At 43.2% G+C, this 20,666-nt stretch overlaps 1 protein-coding gene across 1 annotated transcript; it reads right to left on the bottom strand.

Annotated features, from left to right (window-relative positions):
• Positions 1-1,086: 1,086 nt before the first annotated feature.
• Positions 1,087-20,017, bottom strand: MAB21L4 (mab-21 like 4). The gene is made up of 5 exons (XM_084842017.1): positions 19,412-20,017; positions 14,279-14,501; positions 10,855-11,008; positions 4,739-5,095; positions 1,087-2,205 (listed from the first exon to the last, which is right to left on the bottom strand). The coding sequence occupies exons 1-5, from the start codon at positions 19,917-19,919 to the stop codon at positions 2,113-2,115; spliced, it is 1,335 nt and encodes a 444-aa protein (XP_084698143.1). The 5' UTR covers positions 19,920-20,017; the 3' UTR covers positions 1,087-2,112.
• Between the last annotated feature and the right edge of the window lie 649 nt (positions 20,018-20,666).

The following is a 20,666-nucleotide window of genomic DNA, read 5'->3' as shown; positions in this document are numbered from 1 at the left end:
ATTTTGAAGATCAACGGATCTGGATATGTCTCCTTTTTCCCCTGCATGAATGCCAGCAAATCAGATCAAAGTTCAGCATTTGTACAGGAGTTCGTGGGAGCTAGAACAATTCTGACTGGGTTTTTTTCCACCATAAAATGTTCCAGTGCTTGAGCTTCACAAAGTCTATCTCTGTGCTTACATAAAAAGATTTCCACTTTTCTGTCAGAATATCTTTCCTCTCGTTTCCAGGGTTGCTTTCAGAAGCACTGGTTCCTGTTGTGCTAGTGGTAGGCCCTGCAGACATATTGGAACTAGTGGAAGCGCAGTGACAGTATTGGATACTGCCCTTAGAAAACTCAAATACATATGCCCTCCCCTTCATATTCACCATTTTAAAAAAAAATCTCAATTTAAAACTAATCATTTGCAGGTGAGTGGCAAGGAAAGAGGAGTACCCAGCTCTGGCAAGCTTTAACAACATTAACTTTAGGCAACCATGCACTTACCTGTGTTCATTGGGTGGAGGCCTAAATTACCATTCAGTCTTACTTTTCTGTGTCTTTATATGCATTAGAAAAAGAGAGAAAAACCTGAAAGAATCTATAGAACATGACCTCATAATGGCATTTGGAACTATCATTCACAGTTTCAAGGAATTTGTGGTCCTAGAGTTTCCAGTGGACATTGAGGTGACTGAAGGGTTAGGCTGCAGGGAAATGGGATTTCAATGGGTGTTTGGGGAGAAAAGGAGATTGCTTTTGATAATGGGTTCTGGGATACATGTGGATTTTTAAACAGCTCTTGCAAATATTTGCAGATATATTTACAGAGGTTCATAGTATGGTGGCAGGCCAATATTGCATCAGTGCCACTCCTGAGCCTGGCATTTAGAGCCTAATTCTCACTGATGTGACAAACCAGGGCCCAAGCATGTTTCCAAAACTAACTTTTCAAATATTGCGTAAATTATTACATATATGTTGTGAAGTACTTTGAATTTTTCTTGCAGGCATCTGTAAATTATGTATTTACTGCGAGTGTCTAGAATAAAACTTTGAGCCAAGAACTGGGGAGAAGAAAAGAATTAAATTAATTATCAGGTCTCATATTTCATGCAGAACTGTATTAGTACTATATGCTTTCCCACAAATATGAATTAACATATGCACCATAATTACACGTAACTCGGACTATATGGAAGCACCCTAAACACATACACCTTTTGATACAAGTACACAACAAATATAAACCTGTTATTTCATGAATTCTTCATATGCAGAAAAATACATATTATTCTGTTGCAATAACAAGCATTATATATGGCCCAGCATAGCTTTTGTAAGGCTCTGCTTCCAACAAAGCACCATATTTTACAGCTAAATTACAGGTAATATTATTAGATACAATCATAGTCTTCAGAATGGCTGCTGCATTTAAGTGTCTCAGTGTGCCAGATCTATGTTTAAAGTATAAACTGATATGCATAGGAAGAACCCACAAGTATTACATTCTCCTCAGATGTACTACAAACTAGGGTCAGAGTAGGGGAGAGCAGCGGAACTTCCTTCTGGAGCAATAGATACTTGAAAGTCATCAGTCTAAAAGAACCTGTGTCCTTCTCCCTCACATCTTCAACCATCACAGGAGAAGGACCAGGGGAGGTCTGCACGAATGCCAGTAGACCATTGTCCATGTCTTCATGAGCCCAGCAAAGGTGTGTAGCCACTACAGCTGGAAGAAGTTAAAAGAAAGTTGCCCCATTTCTTTTGGAGGTAGCTTGCATCTTCCTCTGCTAATTCCACAGGCCTGGCTTTTCCTGCTGAGACTCAGAGTATCATAATACTGTCACCTACTTGTTGCAATACATTTGTACACAGAAAATCAGATGATTGTGTTCATTTGCTTGCTCTGTAAAAGACAGCAGTCAGAAAGATGCAATTGCCACCTGATGATTGCCACCCGGTTACAATCACAAGTTGTCATTGTATGTGTGTGTGTTTTCCTGATAAAGCAATTATGATGAGAGCCAAAAACTCAAGTAAGCAGTCAACAGCAGATAGGCATTTTGATCATAGGAAATAAGCTAAACTTGCAGCAAGTCAACCCAGCAGGTATGGCCGTTTTGATTTTTCAGCTCTGGTTGTTCACAATGTTCTTGGTTTTTGACAAGATGTTTGACATAGCAGAAATACGCTGTGTGTCCGTAATCAGGTACACCTGAAACTGAATGAGGAGTTAGATGTTAAACTACATTAAGTGACATCTCCACTGCTGCAAAACTGCACAAAAAACCACCTCACAAGCATTTCTAAACTGAACAGACCTACAGACACTTTAGAAGGGACAGGAACCAGTGGTTCTTGAGCTGGGGTGGGTAAACTTGTCTGTATACATCCCTAGAACACTAGTACTTATTTATTATTTATTTAATGTATATCCTATTTAAGGGATTTATATCCCACCATTCAACGGTTTCCCAGGGCAGATTGAAGGCCAATATCTGTCAGAAGAGAGGAGGGGTCTGCTTTGGCAATAGGCGTTGCCTTCTCTGCTGAATATTTTCTTCAGCCTGCGGATCTGATGGCTCTTCCTCCTCATGGGGCTGCCTCTTCTCCTTTTCTTGCACACATGCATAGACATTACACACAACCTTGCTTGAGTTCTACAGCAAACCACTTTGGGGTGGCCTTCTCATTACACTCCTCTCAGTGTGTCTTGGCCACTAGACACCAACGGGATACTGATGCCAGACCCCGATGAAATGCTGCTGCCCCCTCACTCATGTGGGTTCACACCTGCCCTCAGTCTGACTTAGGGCACAATCCTACAACTCCCAGTATTCTCCATGCTTGCTGGGGAATGCTGGGAGTTGCAGGACTTTTTTCTGTCTAAACATGCATAGGATTGCACCCTTAGTAATCCTATTTTTAAGCCTTACTGGACACAGTGGGATTTACTTCTGTCTAAACATAAAGAGCCATATCTATCAGAGCTACAGGTCCTTCTGTGTTGCAAAGTATCTTTGGGAGGGGTCACTCAACAACAAAAACAGTGCAGAGTGGGTGGAAGGAGCTGTTTAACCCTTCCCCAGCCAGCCTAGGTTCCCTGTTGTCCCTCCCAAGAGTGCTCACACAAAGCTGATTTTGCCCCCATGGGATTCCAGACCTGTGTTTGTAATTTAGGCATGGGTCTAGAACAGTAAAGCAGAGACAGGACATTTCAGCATCCCAGTTAATTGTGGGGAGGTGTTTCAGGAGAGAAACGTCTGACAGGAGAAATCACTCATCCTTTCCCCAGTGCCAAAAGAAACCCCTCTTCTGAAGGTATTTTGCAATGGAAAAGGGGCTACTGGGACTTCCATACACACAGCTCACTAACATGTAATTTGCCCATGAAAGATATATGTAGAACCATCAAACATGAATCTTGGACACTTATAAAAAAAATCTTGTATCACCTTAAAAACTAACAAATTTATTATGGCATAAGAGCTTCATCAGTGACTATCAAAATAAGTTTCTTCTACTTCTTGAAAATGGGAAGAGAAACAGCCACTGTATTTTGCTACCGCCTCAGGGAAAAGCTGCAAGGTGAGGCATGAAAGAGCTGTTAGTCTAAATCTGTCTTTTAGCTCTGTTTTTCCTTCAGTCCCATATATCAGTCAGAAGACACACCATTAACTTTTCCCTGTAGCCAAAGGAATAGCTTGAATTACAGGAATGAAGCTAAGCCAAGTTCATTAAGCCAATGGGATTTTTTCATAGTACAAGTAATTTCAAGGAGTTGTGGACATCCAGGTCCCAAGTTTGGCATATAATTTATCATAATATTTAAATGCTTTTTTTTTTTTTTAATAAAAACCCTTTATCCTCAATGTTAGTCAAAATTTGTGAAATTTAGATTGTGAACATCTAAACGAATAGTTGCTGATCCAAGGCTCAGTCATCATCAATCAGTTTGTTCTGCTTTCAAATGGTCTTGGGTGCTAGAGTGGAGACACTCAACTGTGTACTGAGGGACCATAGCTCAGTGGCAGAGCACATGCTTTCAATGCAGTAGGTCCCAGGTTAAATCCCTGGCATCTCCGGGCAGGGCTGTAAAAATTCCTGACCGTAACCCTGGGGAGCTGCTGCCAGTCAGTGTTGACAATACAGGGCTAGATGGACCAACGGTCTGACTTAGTATATGGCAGCTTCCTACATTCCTGTGTACTCTGCGTATGTGTTGATTTCACATTGCATGAACACGTCACCATATATGAACTGATTCATTTGTTTATACTTTTTGAAACAACCTTTGCCCATGATTAACATATAACCAACCATTTGAACTAGTTGTCAGTAGGTCATCTCAGTTGTAACATCCCCTTTATGGAATTCCCGGCCCAAACATTACTATCTTTTCAAAACCAAAGACATTTGTTATTTTCCCAGGTTTTTTAAATGTATTGTTATTTTAACATGTAATAACTTACATTTTATTTTGATTCTTATGTTTTATTTTTGTAAATTGTCCTGGGAATGGTGCTTTAGGGCAGCATCTAAATTTTAGAAAGAAAATAAATAAAAACCTCCACCAATCCTCGGTGGTTGAACTTGGGACTCCGTAGGTCCCAAGTACAACCACTGCAGATTGATTGAGGTTTTTTTATTTTTACTCCATAGGTCCCAGGTCCCAAGATCTCATTCGCAGGCCAAAAGACAGCATTTGAATATCTGACTGTAAACTGCAAACCTTGTGATTATGGATAGATTACCTTATTGAGGAGCATATCAAAGAAGGCAGTCCCCCAGTAGGCTTTGTCTTCAGCAGGGAGATGAAGTAAGGCTTTTAGACCATTGTCCGTGTGATGGTATGTGTTGTTCACTCTTATGACAAGATGGAACTTTAGGAAATTCTTAGGGTTGCTAGCAAAGCTCTCCACTTTGGGGTACAAAGAGCTCAGGTCCAGACCATCATCCTGGAACAGATTTTGCTCTGGATACAAGAAATGGGGAAGATTTTTGGTCACCAAGCAGCAAAGCAAGATCACTAGCAGACGATACACTGACCCTTCTAGGTTTGTCCAGTCTTCAGGGGTAGGGAAAAAGTGAGTGGCCCAGAGCAACACCATCTAGGAGGAAAGATGAACAGTTGCTAAAGACAATGCAGAAAAAAAGACACAACACAAATCTACTTTCAGGACATTTCCCAAAAACAAAGGTGTCAGGCTTAGTATTGATAATTAAGGAGTTGGTTCTATGTGTTGGTGCATGGATAATGCATATAAGAGAGGTAGGGAAGGCTGGCTGGCCTGTGTAGGCTGGTAATTGGAGTGGTTTTGCGGCACTTGTGACCCTTGACTCTTATGTATCATTTGTTTGCGGAAATGTCATGAATCAACCTTTTGAGCTGAGAAAACTATATTACAGGCCTCCCAAATCTATCTCCCAGGCAAATGATTGCCCAGCATTATTGTGTATGCAACCCACTTCCCTGTTCACCTTAATTTTTTTGTCCCTCTCCCTTGGATGGAGCATCACCCAGGAGCCCTATGCACATTGTGCGCAAGCTTTCTAGAGTGACTGCTCTACAGAGGCGCCATCTCCACACTTCCCCCACCACTGCAAGAGGCTGATGGGGTTAGGGACTAGGGGTAACTTGCTCTGGAGAAATATTATCCCCATTTAGCCATCCCTAAATGTCACCCAAAATCAGTGGACTGACTGAGGTGGAACCTTCAGCCTGCATCATGGAAGAGGCCAGCCTTGTCCTTGTTGCTTTTGAAGTGTATTGCTACATTAATGTTTCCCAGGCACTTCTTTCAGCAGTGAAAAGACACACAATGTAAACGTTACAAGCAATCAGCTTTTTATCAAACCAAAGCAACTCATGAGGTTAAGGCAAATAAGGTAAGCTTAGTAAACTACCAAGCAGTTAAGAATAGAATTTGCAAACAAGCTGAACAAAAACAAGACATAATTCTAAAATGTGTTTGTTCTGAATCTGGCCTCCTTCCTAGAATGATCTTACAGTTAGCTAGAATTAAAAGGTGCAATAACTAAGGCAATTTGCCTGTAAGCCACATGGCACACACCCAGGTTTTTGCAAAACACGTTCTGCTGCTCTATGTTCTCTACCCTGGAGTGTTGAGAGATGGAGCACGTCCTAAAATAAAATGCAAACCATTCAATAGCATAGAATCTCCTGCTGTAAAAAGATCAACTCTGAAATGGTACAATATGGAAAACATACAGCACAGCCTAAAGCCATTATGATCAGTACACAGAGCAGAACACTAGTGCTTCCTTCAAAGCTATTAACCTGATGTTCTCAAAATGTAAGCCAGCTTCTCTGAGGAGTCTAGATGCTAACAGTGGCATAAGCACAATTTGCCCATCATATCATACCCCAGTTAGAATATGTGGCACAGGAAGATGTGACAGAGGAGTTGGTTGGAGCTCCTGCCATCATTTTCAAAACGGGACTGCGGGTGTTGGGGGACGGTTTGGATCAGAGCCATGATACAAGTGGTGACAGGATTTTCACCCCAGGGGACCCCAACCTTTTTGGAGCTGCGGGCACAGTCGGGAATTTCAGACCATGCTGTGGGAACCACCACAAAATGCTTGATCAATGGATCACCGCTTTAGTGTCTACTTGTCACATCCATGGATCTTAGGCTGTGTCTTATTCAGCAAAAACTTTTGTTTCATGTCTGTTGTACACTGCAACATCTCTTTAATAAGGGATTTTCTAATTTGGCTCATTGCTGGCAGTGCAATACAGCAAATCTTCTTTTAAACATATGTTTTGGCAATGTCCAGTCATTGCCTCTTTGGGGGATGGGGTTATTACACAGATAAATTTTGTACTGGAACAGTAATTAATATTCACTGATGTACATGCTCTTTTAAATCATTTACCTGCTTCATGGAAATTAACAAATGGTAAATGTAAATGGATTCCCTACACCCTTTTGACAGCTGAAAGACTGATATTACAAGATTGGAAGGATAAACACTCACCTCCTATAATGCGATGCTTTGAGGACCTTACAATACTTCCAATATTTGAAGGGGTGGCATATAGACACCACCTTCAAATGGAATATTTGGATATCCAATAATTATTTGGATATGTGGTCCATGTTTGCTGAAACTCCTGTATAATTACTAGAAAGTTGTATGCACTTCATATTAATCCATGTATATAGTTTTTAAAAATGGGGGGAATTGCACAAAAAAATGTTTTTAAAGACATTTCCCGGTACCTGCAGGCACCACGTTAGGGACCCATTTGCAGGAGCCATTGGAGGTGCTAGCACGTTGGGGACCCGTGCTTTATTCCAACACCAATTTCCAGATGCAAATCCACCCTGCCCTCAAAGCTGCTATTAACCACTGAAGGGAAAACATGCAGACACCTGTTTTGTACCAATATGCTTTACTCTCCATGTAAACCATCATAGCTTGGGGTAGGGGAAGATATGTATTGAGGAAACAGCATATAGCAGAAAGGTTAAAAAACATTCCACACCACAGACCTGGGCGTCTCCATGAGCAATTTACTCTGAGTAGGCTGCGTTTGGAGGTCATTAGGGATATATGACATCGTGGCCATCCAGCAGCTACCCTGGAGCTTATCAGGGAAAAAATGGATTTCCCGAGACTGCTTAAAGTCCGATTCTTTTCTTAAGTCAGGTTTTCCCTGGTATAGTTGCTGCGTGCCCCACCTCCGCACTTACCTCGGGTATGCTAGCCCTGCCCAGGGGTGTGCCTTGCACCATGACCCTGGTCAAGGGGTGCTTCCTGTGTATTTCCTGTCCCTGCACAAACCAATTAGTATCTACTTGGAAGTTACTCCCATTGTGCTCGATGAGGCTTGTCCCCTGAATGCCCACATCAGAATTTACAGAGTTCCCCCTCAATTGAAATGGCACACTTTGAAGCCCAAATTGCTTAAATCCTGTAAAGTGCAATCTCGAGGCTCTAATTCCCAGTTGTCTGGTTTATTGTCTTAGGAAGTAACTACTTCACACTTTCATATAGAGATCCTGTGCAGCATCAGGTTAGAAAGGGGGCTGGTTTCCCATCCCTGTGTTCTCCCCTACCCCCATCTTTCTCAGCATAAGCATGTATGTGTCTACACAGAAGTAACTCCCATTGTGATCAATGAGGCTTGCTCCTGAAATGCAGGTGCATCTGGAGCTTCAGGGGAAAGGAGAAAGGCGGAAGAGTGAGTGGGGGAAAGCCTCTCTTATTGGTTAAGCAGCCCCTGCCAGTCAGATGATGTTCAACCCCCACCCCCAACCAGAAGTATGTTCTGTGAAGCGATTTTTACTGGTGTGGAGCACTCGCTCGTGGAGCCCTGCATGGACCAAAGCGCAGCAAAGCTGATTACTTTTTAAAAATCCAGTACTCCTCCATTTGCTTCTCCTTCCATTATCATGGAAACACACACATCCCTGATATAAATACCCACTCCCTGGTGGTGGCTTTTTGCAAAATAAAAAGATGCCAGGAGTTCCAATCTTGATACTCCCACATCACACCTGATTTGGCCCTCAGTGTAACAAGAACTGAAAAAAATTCTTTTGCCTTTGAATAGAACAAAGGAGAAGAGAAGGGAGGCCCCTGACTCATTAGGAGAACATCTGAGAACTGCTACCACTTATAATTTCAAAACATGTTTTAATTTGCAAAATATTTAACCATTTTTATTAGCCAAGGTCAGGCACAATGCCTTACACGACAATTGCATGAGGGGCAGAGTGGAGACATGCTTGCTGGCTCTGTCCTCTCCATCACATCATCTGCTGCCCCTCCCCCCCAGTGGCCACACATTGGGGAGAATATCTGCAAAGGGGAGTCCTCTCTACACCAGCGGAGGCCAGTGGTTCCAGTGTCAGTGGGGCGATAAATCCTTTCCAGGTTTCAGTCAGAACCAATCAGAACTCTAAAGGAGCTATCCAAGGTGTGGAGAACCTTGGATAGCTCCTTTAGAGTTCTGACTGAAACCCGGAGCGGATTCATTGCCCCACTGACATCACAGCCACCAGCCTCCACTGTTGTACATCTGTCTGCTCCCCATGTGATTCAGAACCCTGCATGACCAGTGTTCTAAATCATGCAGGAAATCTACACAGGTAGAGCAGGCTCCCCTCTGCAGATCACCGCCCCCAATGTGTGGCTGGAAGGGGCGGAGCCAACAGGCATGGCCCTGCTCTTTCCCTGGCATGACTGTAATCATGTGAGGCTCAATGACTGAACAGGGCTCTTGTGTTTGCCTTCACATTCGGCCCATTTTGCAAATATGGAACTGGGCTGAGAGCTAGTCATTTGCCCAAGGCCAAAAGCAAATATATTTGCATGCATTAAAGTTGAAGAGCTATTGCCCTGTTTCACTACCACTGCTACTGTGTGGAGAGAGCAGCCTACAGTATTGCACATAAAGGTCACAGAACTACTATGAGACTAGGGGTGCCATGAGGCTTTTATTGTGCACTCATGGTGGGGTCACTCACAGACATCTGCGGGTCCTTTTTGCAAAGTTGTCAACCTCCAGGACACATCCAGCAGTATCTCCCTGTTATTCCATGTTTAAAAGATCCAGAAATAATGAGGTATTTAAATATCCCAGTTTTTCCATAATGTGTACCTTTATTGTTGTGCCACTAGATGGTGCTGTTTCATTGAGATCTATGGAACATTGAAAATTAAAAACTTCCCCTCTCAGCAATCAGGTGGCCACCGCCTGGGAGCCCGTGGTAAACGCAGAAAGGTTCCACAACAGTAGGACTGTGGATATTTTCTTTAATGTAGAGATGCCCTAGAACTCAACCTTCTCAATTCCTGCCTGTACATCAATGTTTCCCCATCCTTCCATTTGCTGCTCAAGACACTTCTCCGGCTCTGCAGGGAACGGATCAAAGGCAGAGAAGGGATAAGGATCTTGATGCAAAATCTTATAGCAGGGGTGTTGAATCTCAGGCCTGCAGGTCAAATCTGGCCCACTTGAGGTCACCCCATTTCCCTGACCATGGATCATTTGGTGGTTTCCCGGCTTTTGTGCAGTTTTTCCCCATTCTAAAATGTTGAAATGACTCTCCTGAACCTTAGTTATTGGCAGGAAGAGCTAAAGCTAAAATATACTGGCATTTGGGATATTTTGGCCTCACCCCTTTTGCCTCTGGCCACACCCACCATTGGAATGCATCCCCCAAGACCTTCTTTGAAATTGAATTTGGCCCTTGGGCTAAAAGAGGATGGACACCCCTGTCTTATAGCCTGTTTTCCGATTTAGGGGTTAGAAACAGCAATAGAACCCTGCTGCAGGGCATCTCTACATTAAAGAAAAAAAACTCACAGTCCTACCATTGTGGAGCCTTTCTGCATTTATTGCGGGTTCCTAGACCATGACCATGTGATTGCTGAGAAAAAATTTAAGTTTTTAATTTTCAATGTTCCATAGATCTGAATGAAACAGCACCATCTAGTGGCTGTTTAACAGCACAACGCCGAATGTACACATTAGGGAAAATCCGGGGTATTTAAATACCTCATTATGTCTGGATCTTCTAAACATGGAATAACCAGGAAATACTGCTGTATGTACCTTGGAAGTTGACGACATCATGAAAAGGACCTGCAAACTTCTGTGAGTGAATCACCATGAGTGCACAATAAAAGCGTCGTGTGATGGCGCCCTTAGTAGAAGGTGGAGATTATTGTTGTTTTTAATGACAGAGGAAACAGTGCTGCTTGACTTTTCCATATTCACCAAGTACACAATTTTTTTTTTTGTTACCATGGCAGAAACCACTCCTTGCTCTGTGGCAAATAAAGCACATCAAGAGGATCAAGATAAGCAGTCCAGGGGGGAAAAAATTACCTTCAAGTGGTGAAATGTAAGCCCTGTTTTCTTGCCTTCCTCTCTCCAGTTCTCATGGTTGACTTGGTCAAGGAGGCGGAGACTATCCAGGCGATGCCCCCTTAGGGTACTCAGAATTTGGACAAGTTTCAGGATGGGGCGATTGGTGGAGTACCTAAACAAGAAAAACATGTAGCTTGAAGTTGAAATCTTCACAGGAGGAGAACCCATGGCAAACAGTGCCAAAATTCTCACTCAGACATGAAGTGGACTGTTGACGCAAGTCAACAATTAAATCAGCACATTAATACTCTAAGCTGATCCCCCTGTAAGGAGAAGACTTCATATGGGATACAGGTACTGTGGAGATTATGGTCACTGCCAGCTTTTAAAAAAACAAGGATGGATGCGTTATTTCCAAACTGGTAACACAAGAAGTCACATAATATGCAAAGCGCTCACAGAGATCTCAACCACAGTTCCCCCGAATCCCTGTATTTCCAGTGTATACAGATTTGTCTATAGGCAAGGTTAATACATATCAATAAAACAAAAGATGTATGCTCTGGCAAACCGGATAAAGTCAATACATGATGGACAGGGCTATCATACATTTGCACTAATGTCTCTGTGGCACATGCGTCCTGCATACTTATTCATGAACTCTATCCTCTCAGTTTTGAGGAGTAAACACTGCATCACTGGGTGAATATGCATAGGATGCTATGCATGTGTATGCAATGTAGACAAGCAGGCTTGTCAATCAGGGGTGGGACAGGCAGACCCAAAAACACTGCCCAGAACATGTTGACTTTACCCAGGTTTACCACAGTGTGCACTATTTTTGCTGCAGGTATGCAGATGTTCGAGTCACTCCCTCATCTGCAAATATCTTCAAAGATGGAACATATAAATCAGCCATAAGCATAATGGTCAAACCCATACCCTTCCTTGTACTGCAGTCATTCATATTCCTGACAAATGTGTAGCCTGGATTGTAGGCAAGGCTTTCCCACCCGCTGTCTTTCCTGCCTTTCCTGTCTGTTCAGGCAAAATCTAATGGCTCGTCTTCATTGCTTTTAAAACCTCTCTGGGAGATGCATCTCATCCATGCACTGAGGAGAGAGACTGATTTGTGAGAGAAAGCCTGAGGGTGACGGACAGCATGGTTCATCTGAAACTCAGCTGCAACAAAAACAAAGGCTTCAGAACTCACTGCATTTTTCTCATAAAAGTCACCGCCTCTATGAGAAAAATGCATCATTTCTCATTGCACATGTTGATCAAATGAATATACAGTATACACACACACACACACACACACACACATTTCAGTTGGGATTTTGCTTCCAACCATGGCAAATCTAAAAACTGTGGGGGAAAGGTTTCTTGTAAACTGGTCAGATTATAATGGCCTTATACTGTGCAACTACCGCATGATATAGCTTTGGGCTCAATCTTTAGAGTTAACTGTGTCAAACATACCCCCTGGGTCAGTTGTTGACCCCAAGACATATCTCGTACTCCTGCTCCATCCACTATTTCCAAGATGACATACTGATCATTAGAGGAGCACATCATTAAGGATCAGATGACTTGGATTCTGAGAAGCCAGACAGTGATCACGCTGGGGTAGAGAGAACGATCCGGAAAAAAACAGATTACATCTGTCTGTCTTATGCTGATTATCTTGGCCGTACAAGCTTTGAGTATTTTCATGGGGCAAAAATTGGTCACAGGTCATCCCAGTATGGAAAGGAGTTTGTTGCTGAGTTCATCTCCGGTGTGTTTAGGGCATGTGTGTCAAGGTGGCAACTGTATGATGTGACAGTATGCTAGACCGCACTAAAACTCTAGGGCAATTGCCCACAATAAGCCAGAGCAATTGCCCTCTGGACCACAAAGGAAGCAGCGCAGAGGGAGCAGTGCAGTTCAGATCACCCCTAGGATCAGCAGTGCATCCACCAAACACCCACTAACTCATTTTGCTGCCTGTTTATTGTACTCAAAAGCACAGGTCCAATATTAGCTGTATGAATGTACCCAGAACCATTTTTCAAATGATCTGTATCTAGAACAGAGGTGAAGGGAAATAGATAGGCAGGTATGATCACCAAAGGATCTATTTATAATGAAATCTGCCCCCCCAAATCTATTCTAGACCATCTGACTTGAAATATTTGAAATGAAAAAATTTCACTTGAAATGAAAACATTTGTGAAAGAATCATAGTATTCTCCGGACCGCAGTAGATTACTCTTATCCTCATAGAGTGAGAAGATGGTGAAAACCAAGATCTTCAATGGGCGGCTCAAGGCATCTAGTGAATGAGCAGATCTGGAAGATCTTTTGTTTCCTTCTATAACTTGCCTTCCGCTGTTCACACCCCTTTCCGCATTGCTATAGCAAGCACTAATTACATTGTGCAAGTGCTTGTTTATGCTAGTACAACATCATTAATGCTAGCGCAACATCATTAATGCTAGCTCTGGGGCACAACTGGATACTACCCAGAGGCTCTATGAGAACCTAAGCTTCCATTCTGAGATTGGAGGACTAAGCTTAGCAACAGTGTTTTGGTCTCAAATGGAATTAAGAATGAGGGTTCATTTAACTTTCTATTCCATAAAATCGCAGAACCTGAGTTGGAATTCTACATCTTTCCATACGGAAATGGTTACATCTCATGTATTCCTATATGAAAAGCACCACAGTTAAGAATTCAAAATAGCACCTGCTTCATCCTTTAAAATTCACATACTTTACTCAGGCTGGCCTCCTTGATTCCCGCCCTTCAGAGATTTTATGAGCAGATAATGCTGGTGAACCTCATGCCTGAACAAGTTGCATAGGAAAGTTGTGGAGTCTTCATCTCTGGCAGTTTTAAAGTAGAGGCTATCAAGTATAGTTTAGGACAATGCAGTGACTACTCTATGACAATGAATGGTACAAAATGTTTTGAATCCTCATCTTACATCATAGCATGTTATAAAATTATGGATGCCATCGATTATCTGTCTAGCCCAAAGCCTATTCTAAGACAGGGTATGCTAAGGCACCCCTGTGTTTTGCTTCCATTGCCCGAGAGAGAGGGAGAGAGAGAGAGAGAGAGAGAGAGAGAGATTATTTATCTTAGAACTCTTCAAATTCACAACAATTGGGGGCAACCATTGAATTCCTGCTTTCATTTTAAAAGAACTACTTTTCCAGACCTTGTGACTGCAGATGCAGAAAAGTTTGTTCTAAGGTAGGTTAGATATGGCAACCAGTGGCCAGTATATAGGATTTCTGGAGGTCTACCTTTCGTCCTCCTTCACACACTCAAGAGAAATTTTATTGCACCACAAGCATACCCTGGAGGAAACATTCTAGCTGGAAGACATTACAAGACAGACCTTTGCCCCTAAGATCCATTCACTGGGAACAACACAGCATCACATTTTACCTCCAGTGATAGTAGCTGGCAGGACTGAAGTCAGCCTCTTGGGTGACTTTGCTCACGCTGCCTTGTGGGAAACCCCTTTCTTGCCCATTGTCGTTGAGCGTCAGAGCACCCTGCTTTCTCCTCATTACAGGGACAATGTTGAAGCAGATCATTTTCCAACCACTGGACACCAGTAACGGCAGCTGCATGTCATCTTCCTTTAGCCTCTCGGCACTGAGTTCACCTGGAGAGGGTCAAGACAGAGTCAGTACAGAGCAGCACTCATGTTAGGAATCGCAGAGAGGAACCAATGCAAACTGCTAGCAGTTGCCCACTCCTGCTCTACCATAGGTGAGAAGTGGCATGGTGTACAACCTATATTTGAAGACGAAAAGAAAAACAACACAAACTACAGTTAGTGCAAAACTACTGCGACTTGGAAGAAAATGTTTCAATGTAAAATGCTTCTGTTTAGGGTTCCAGGCAACCAGCTGTGCCCTCTTCAGGATGCTCTCTTCCAGGGTCTGTCTTCATGAGCGGTTTGGTGAGAAATTAGAGTAGTCTAAGGTCCTTCACAACAGATGATGTCATCACCAATCTGCTGCCAACCAGCAGATTCCCTCTTAAAAAGCTGCATTTTCTGAAACTCCTTTTACTCCAACTTTTTTTTACTAAAAGCGGCTCCTTGGCAGTTTTGCCAAAGTGCGTCATGTCCTCCCTGCATTAAATCCTGGGCATGCCTCTGTGACCTGGCAGTGATGTGGTCAAGGGGGTGGGATGCCCCATTCCCTCTTGTTTCCCCAATCTAAGTAGTTTTTCCCACTGAGAAAATCTCCAGGAGAGCAGCAGCGACCCCCACATTACTGCAGTAGTGGGGACACTCATTCACCTGAGGTAGCCTGCCTTTAATGTTGACTGTATCCCCCCTTCTGTACATGTTTACTCATAAGTAAGAAATAAATCTTGCTCCTTCACAGTGAATCTGTAACATTTGACTTGTAAAATTCAGGGGGTGGGATGCTTTCAGGGAAAGCCTTCAGATGCCCCACTCAAGAATCAGGGATTTTGGCTTTTTCATGGAAATCTGCACACATGGAGGGGCGGAATTAGTTGATCTCCAATCATAATAATGTAGTAGCAGGGGGAAGACTGGACAGGGGTGAGAAACAAACCTTTCTCATTGGTTGACCATCTCCTACAAGTTTGATGAAGTTCACTTCTAGTCCCTCCACCCCTCCCGGAAGTATGTTCCTTTCAAGCGCTGTGTGACCTATGAAACCCAGATTTTAAAGGTATGGTACACTCAGTTTATCTTGCTTTGTGTGTCCTTGATGGACCAAAGCCAATGCCCTGAAAATCCGGGTAATACTCCAACAGGCTTCTCATTCCATTGTTGTGAAGATCCCCCCCAGTCACCCATACCCTGCTTTTCCATCCCCCGCCCCCTATAGTCAGTACTCCATGCCAACTAAGCATGCCCAGTCCTCTTTGGGGAGTTTTTGCCCCCACCTCCCACCTTTAGGGTTTTTTCCCTTAAGCTTTTTTTTTAGAGAAAAGCACACACTTTGTTTTAAAGCTAAATTTGGCCTTTCTAGGCCACTGTCACAGTTTGCCACCAAACTTCAGCAGCAAACTACCAATTGTTTTGCCGCTGCTGTAGCTACATCAGCAAATTCAGAGGTGACAGAGTGGACATACTTAAGGCCAGGGGGTCCGCATGCAGCCTGCAGACCATATGTTGCCCACTCCAGCTCTATCTTAAGGGCTGTCCAATCTGAGTTCAGTTTAAATTTAACCAGAAGAAGGGAGAGCCGGGGCCTTGAAGTTGCCCATCAACAGTTAGCACCTTGGTAGCAGACTGAGCAGGCAGACAGGTCACCTGGTCTGTCTTCCCCAGTGTGGAGAGATGTATTTCCATTTAAATTATTGTGATTATTTCTAAATTTACATCTATACATATAAATGTGTATATGCAAATGTTACCCAAATTTGTGTCCTCATTTTTTGGTGATGCATAAGCTGCCATCTTGTGTCTTACTTATGGAACTCTCCCAAGGGAGGCTTGCCTAACAGCTACAGTAATGCCTTTCCAGTTGCAAACAAAGACATTTTCATTTTCCTGGGCTTTTATTGAGAGCTTTGTTGCAGGGTTTTGTTGCTGCTGCTTTTTTTTCTTGCTTTTTTCCTTTTTTTCCTGATTTAGTTTTGTGTTTGTTTGTTTTTTAATATTTTGTACTTTTTTAAAAAAGCTACTTTTATGATTTTATGTTTTTACCATAAACTGCCTGGGAAATAGTTGTCCTGAAGGGTGGCATAGAAATCTAATAAATAAATACGTTAAGATCCAAGGTTCCAGTGCCGTATGTGCAGGAGAACCTTTAGGTCTTGGCCCCTCTCCAGTATATTCCAGTCACCATCCCTGACTGCCTCATTAGGCCCCCGCACAACAAATTTTCTGGCTCCAGACTTGCATATCTTCCTTCCCTCTTCTCCACATTGATGTACCTGAAGGAATCACGAAACCAGAGTTTGAGCTCTGACCCCTGAGCCAGGCTCTGAAACATGGCAAGCCTATGAAACTCTGATTCATTTTTTTGGAATTCTTTCCTTGAATTCTTTCCTAGTTTGACATAGACACCTGGACTGATGCAATGAGACAACGTTGCCATGGGCTGTAATGGAAGCACAGAACAGACTAAAAAACAACAAATGGATCAAGAGAAAAATGCACTTAGCTAAAAGCAAGCAGGAACTAAATGCAGGGTTTTCCTTGAACAAGAAAAACCTTACCGACAGGCCATGGCTAGTAAAATGACAACAACATAGTTTGTTTCCAAGTGGAGGAGATAGAGCAAATGCCATTGACTGGAGAATAATATATCGTGAGTTTGTGTAGCATGATCACTGTGATTGAGCCATGGATTTTAACCAAAGAACTTTAATGGTCCTCCCTATAATGAGTGTCAGATGTTTTTCCAAATGCCCTGGGACCCAGCCTTTAGAAAGTGACACCCCTCAGAGCTAAACGAAGGGGAAGGTAACTGGTTTGGAGCCAGGTTGCAGTATGAATTTTGGGGAAAGGATTGCTGGGAAGTTCTAACAAGCTGGGATGAAGACTTATTATGCAGGACCATGCAAGTTGCCCACTGGGAATCTGCTGCACGGTTAGCAAAGTTGCTGCTTGCTTTAAGAGTATCTGTTTGTTTCTGCTATGCTGTGCTTGTATGTTTTTAATTAAAGCAAATATTTCAAAGAAGCATCAGTCTCCATTGTGCTCACATCCAAAGGAAACCGAAGCCTGCCACACTACCCCTAGACATCACACCACTTGGAAAGTAGGAAGCACATAACACTTATGCTAGAGTAGAAAGAAATGAAAGATATAGCTGCTAGTTCATCTTTAAAGTAATGTGTGCTTTGGCCCTCACTTAAAATGCTTGAAACGGCAGTCTTATCAGCACGGTTTTGCTCTGTATCTGTTTCCCCAAAAGTTACAGTGCTGTCCTTCCCAATCAGGTCGAGTGCTTAAGAAAAACCCTGCATGATCAGACCAAAGGTTCATCTAGTCCAGTATCCCATTTCACACAGTTGCCAAAAAGATGCTTCTGGGAACTCCACCGACAGGACATGAAGGCAACAGCTCCACTCTGCTGTCCTCCCCACCCTCCAACACAACTGGTATTCAATGGCAAACTACTTCGGATGATGGTGGTTCCATACAGAAGTCATCATTGACTTGTAGCCAATGATAGACTCATTGTCCATGAACTGGTCCAGTCCTCTTTTCAACCATTTATGCCAGTAGCCATCATGGCACCTTGTAACAATAAATTTAAGAAGTTAATTATGCACTCTGGGGAGTACTTTCTTTTTGTCTGTCCTGGATCTATTGCTAATCAATTTCATTGGATGAACAGAGATCTAGTGGGAGAAGGAGAAAAGCCTCTCTCCGTCTACTTCTCCCATGCTTAATTTTCCAGCTCCCTTTCATGCTGAGTTTTTTTCCTAAAGTAAAAAGCCCCAGACATTTGAGCCTTTCTTCAAATTATAGTAATTATTTCTAAATGTGCATCTATACATTATCATATGCACATTTTATGTAAATCTGTACACACACACACACCTTTTTTTTTGTATGATGCCTAAGTGGCCACCCTATTTTCATCTGTCCTCAGACTGATGTACCACAGAAAATAGCTGAGCTGCTGAACTTGCAGTGGCCATCCAAACATTTTGTGGTAGCATCTTGCCCCGATCATATCCCTCCCCATTTAAATACAGGAGTGCCTGCCTCAATTTCTGTTTCACGTGTGCATTTTTCCAAGAGTACACTTTGTTGATGAGCAGCCAAATCTGTAGTTCCAAGCCTGAGTGGTTCCTCCTCAGGACTCATCTCTTACCAGCCATCACATGTGTCACATTCCTTGAAATGGACCTGTTGCCCTGTGGTTTGATATATTCCTTTTATAGAAATATTTTACAAGATATGTTTTGTGCTATTGCCAAAACAACACGGAGTCTCAACGTAAGAAGCTTTCAGTTATGTGGAGTCCACACCCATCCTTACAGCAGGAAGAAAGAAAAATTGCCAAAGGTAACACTGAAGGAATACTAGAAAAACTCAGGACCTAAACCTGTATTCCAGAAAATGTTGCAACTCCAACCAAGTTTTTCTGTTCTAGACTCAAAACGCCACATTTTCTGGATTATACTGAATGTGAGTTTATCGCCATTGTGGGTAACAACTACTCTGCCATTATTGATATAATCTGCCAAAACCATCTGGCATGTCATGCCTGCACCACAATCAAGAACCTTTGTTTCTCCAGCTCAGTGGAACGTATAGTCATTTACCCATCCACTGACCAGAGCCATTCAGAGAGAGAGATCTCAAGGGAGCACCCCTGCATTAGAGTCACACTGTGCATGTACCCCAGCCGAGGAACATACTGGTCAGAGTGACCATCCATATCTTCTTCCCTTCCACCCTCCCATACATTCTCTTTAAGCCCAAGCTGGTGCATGTTTACACAGAAGTCACATTAAGTTCAGTGTCTTACTCCCAACTAAGTGTGCATAAAGGTGCAGTTTCTGTCTGTCCATTTCTCTCTCACACACATGCACATCACCTCTTGTTTCCCTCTCCGACAGTACCTGGATTGATGAGGGACTGGTGCTTGCAATGAACAATGGCAGCAACAATCAGTTCTTTAAGGAGATGAAGGACCTTGCCGGGTATGATGTGACCACTGGATTCGGTACTGCCCACCACACCGGAAGATACATCTTCTTTGGTCCAGTTTTCTAGGCCAGTTCCTTCCTTGGGTATAGCTAAATAACAAGATCCTGGCACCTGGTAGTTCCCATGAGTGGCCTTGTCAGAGTTGCTCTGTTCACCTGAACATTCCTGCATTAAGAGAGCATCAGCATCAATACACAGGGGAACCTCCATGGCTACTTCTTCCTCTGCAGCAGAGAGGGCAAATTCCAAGGCTTCCAGATTTCTGGTGTAATCCACAATAAACCTGGGGTCCATTGCATTGACTCTCTCCAGTACAATCAGCAAAATGTTCTCTGCCTTCTGGAAATGCTCCACTCTCTGGCTTTCACGGGACAGGATCACCTGAAGATAGCTATGCCAGTGAGGGACCTTCGCCGCCATGGCTAAAGGGTGGCAGAGAAGAAAGCCCTCCAGAAAATTCCTTTGCTGTGCAGGCTATCTCTCTGGCACACAGAACACTGATGCAGCTATGTATGCACAAAGATATGCATGCAGCTGGGAGGGGGAAGGCAAGGCAAAGCGGGTTGGAGCAGGGAGGAGCAGCATATCGAGTGAAATTCCACCCAAACATTAATAGACCAAGTGTTTTCCTGCTACATAGTTGATAGTGTGCCAAGCTATTTTAAAATAGTAATCGTCAAACTGGTAAGTTCAGATGAACCAACTGAGACATCCGGTTGTCTGGCTACCTATTCTGACTCCACAGACCCATCCCACCCAGCAAGCCTGAAGAACTGGGCTAACGGGTATAAATCCACATGGTTCATTGATATTAAAGCGGGAGCAATCAACACCAGCTGGAGAAATTACTCTATGAGTTCATGTGATTTAAACTTGCTAAGATTTGTGGCTCACAACCACTGATAAAATTTATTTAGTGATCAGAAGCCCCTGAACTCGGAGGTGTCTGATCATCCAATGCAGGGCAGGAGGAGCAGCGGAGGCGATCTTCACCTCCCTGTCCTCCCACACTGCAGATTTCACTAGACAGGCTTTTTAGGGAGGGAGAGGGAAGGAGGCTGGAGGAGGTTCAAGATATCTCGTATCCTGGCCTATCTGGTATTCTCCCTGCCCACCAGAACACCCCGTTTCCTCCGCCTCTGAAGTTGCTTATCGAACTTTGGAGGA

Source organism: Heloderma suspectum, chromosome 3 (genome assembly GCF_057233095.1).
Source record: "Heloderma suspectum isolate Gila_16-S chromosome 3, 16-S_ref, whole genome shotgun sequence".
In the NCBI taxonomy this organism is placed as follows: domain Eukaryota; kingdom Metazoa; phylum Chordata; class Lepidosauria; order Squamata; family Helodermatidae; genus Heloderma; species Heloderma suspectum.
Note: the sequence above shows the minus strand (reverse complement) of the source record. Positions and strands in the feature narration are given on the sequence as shown.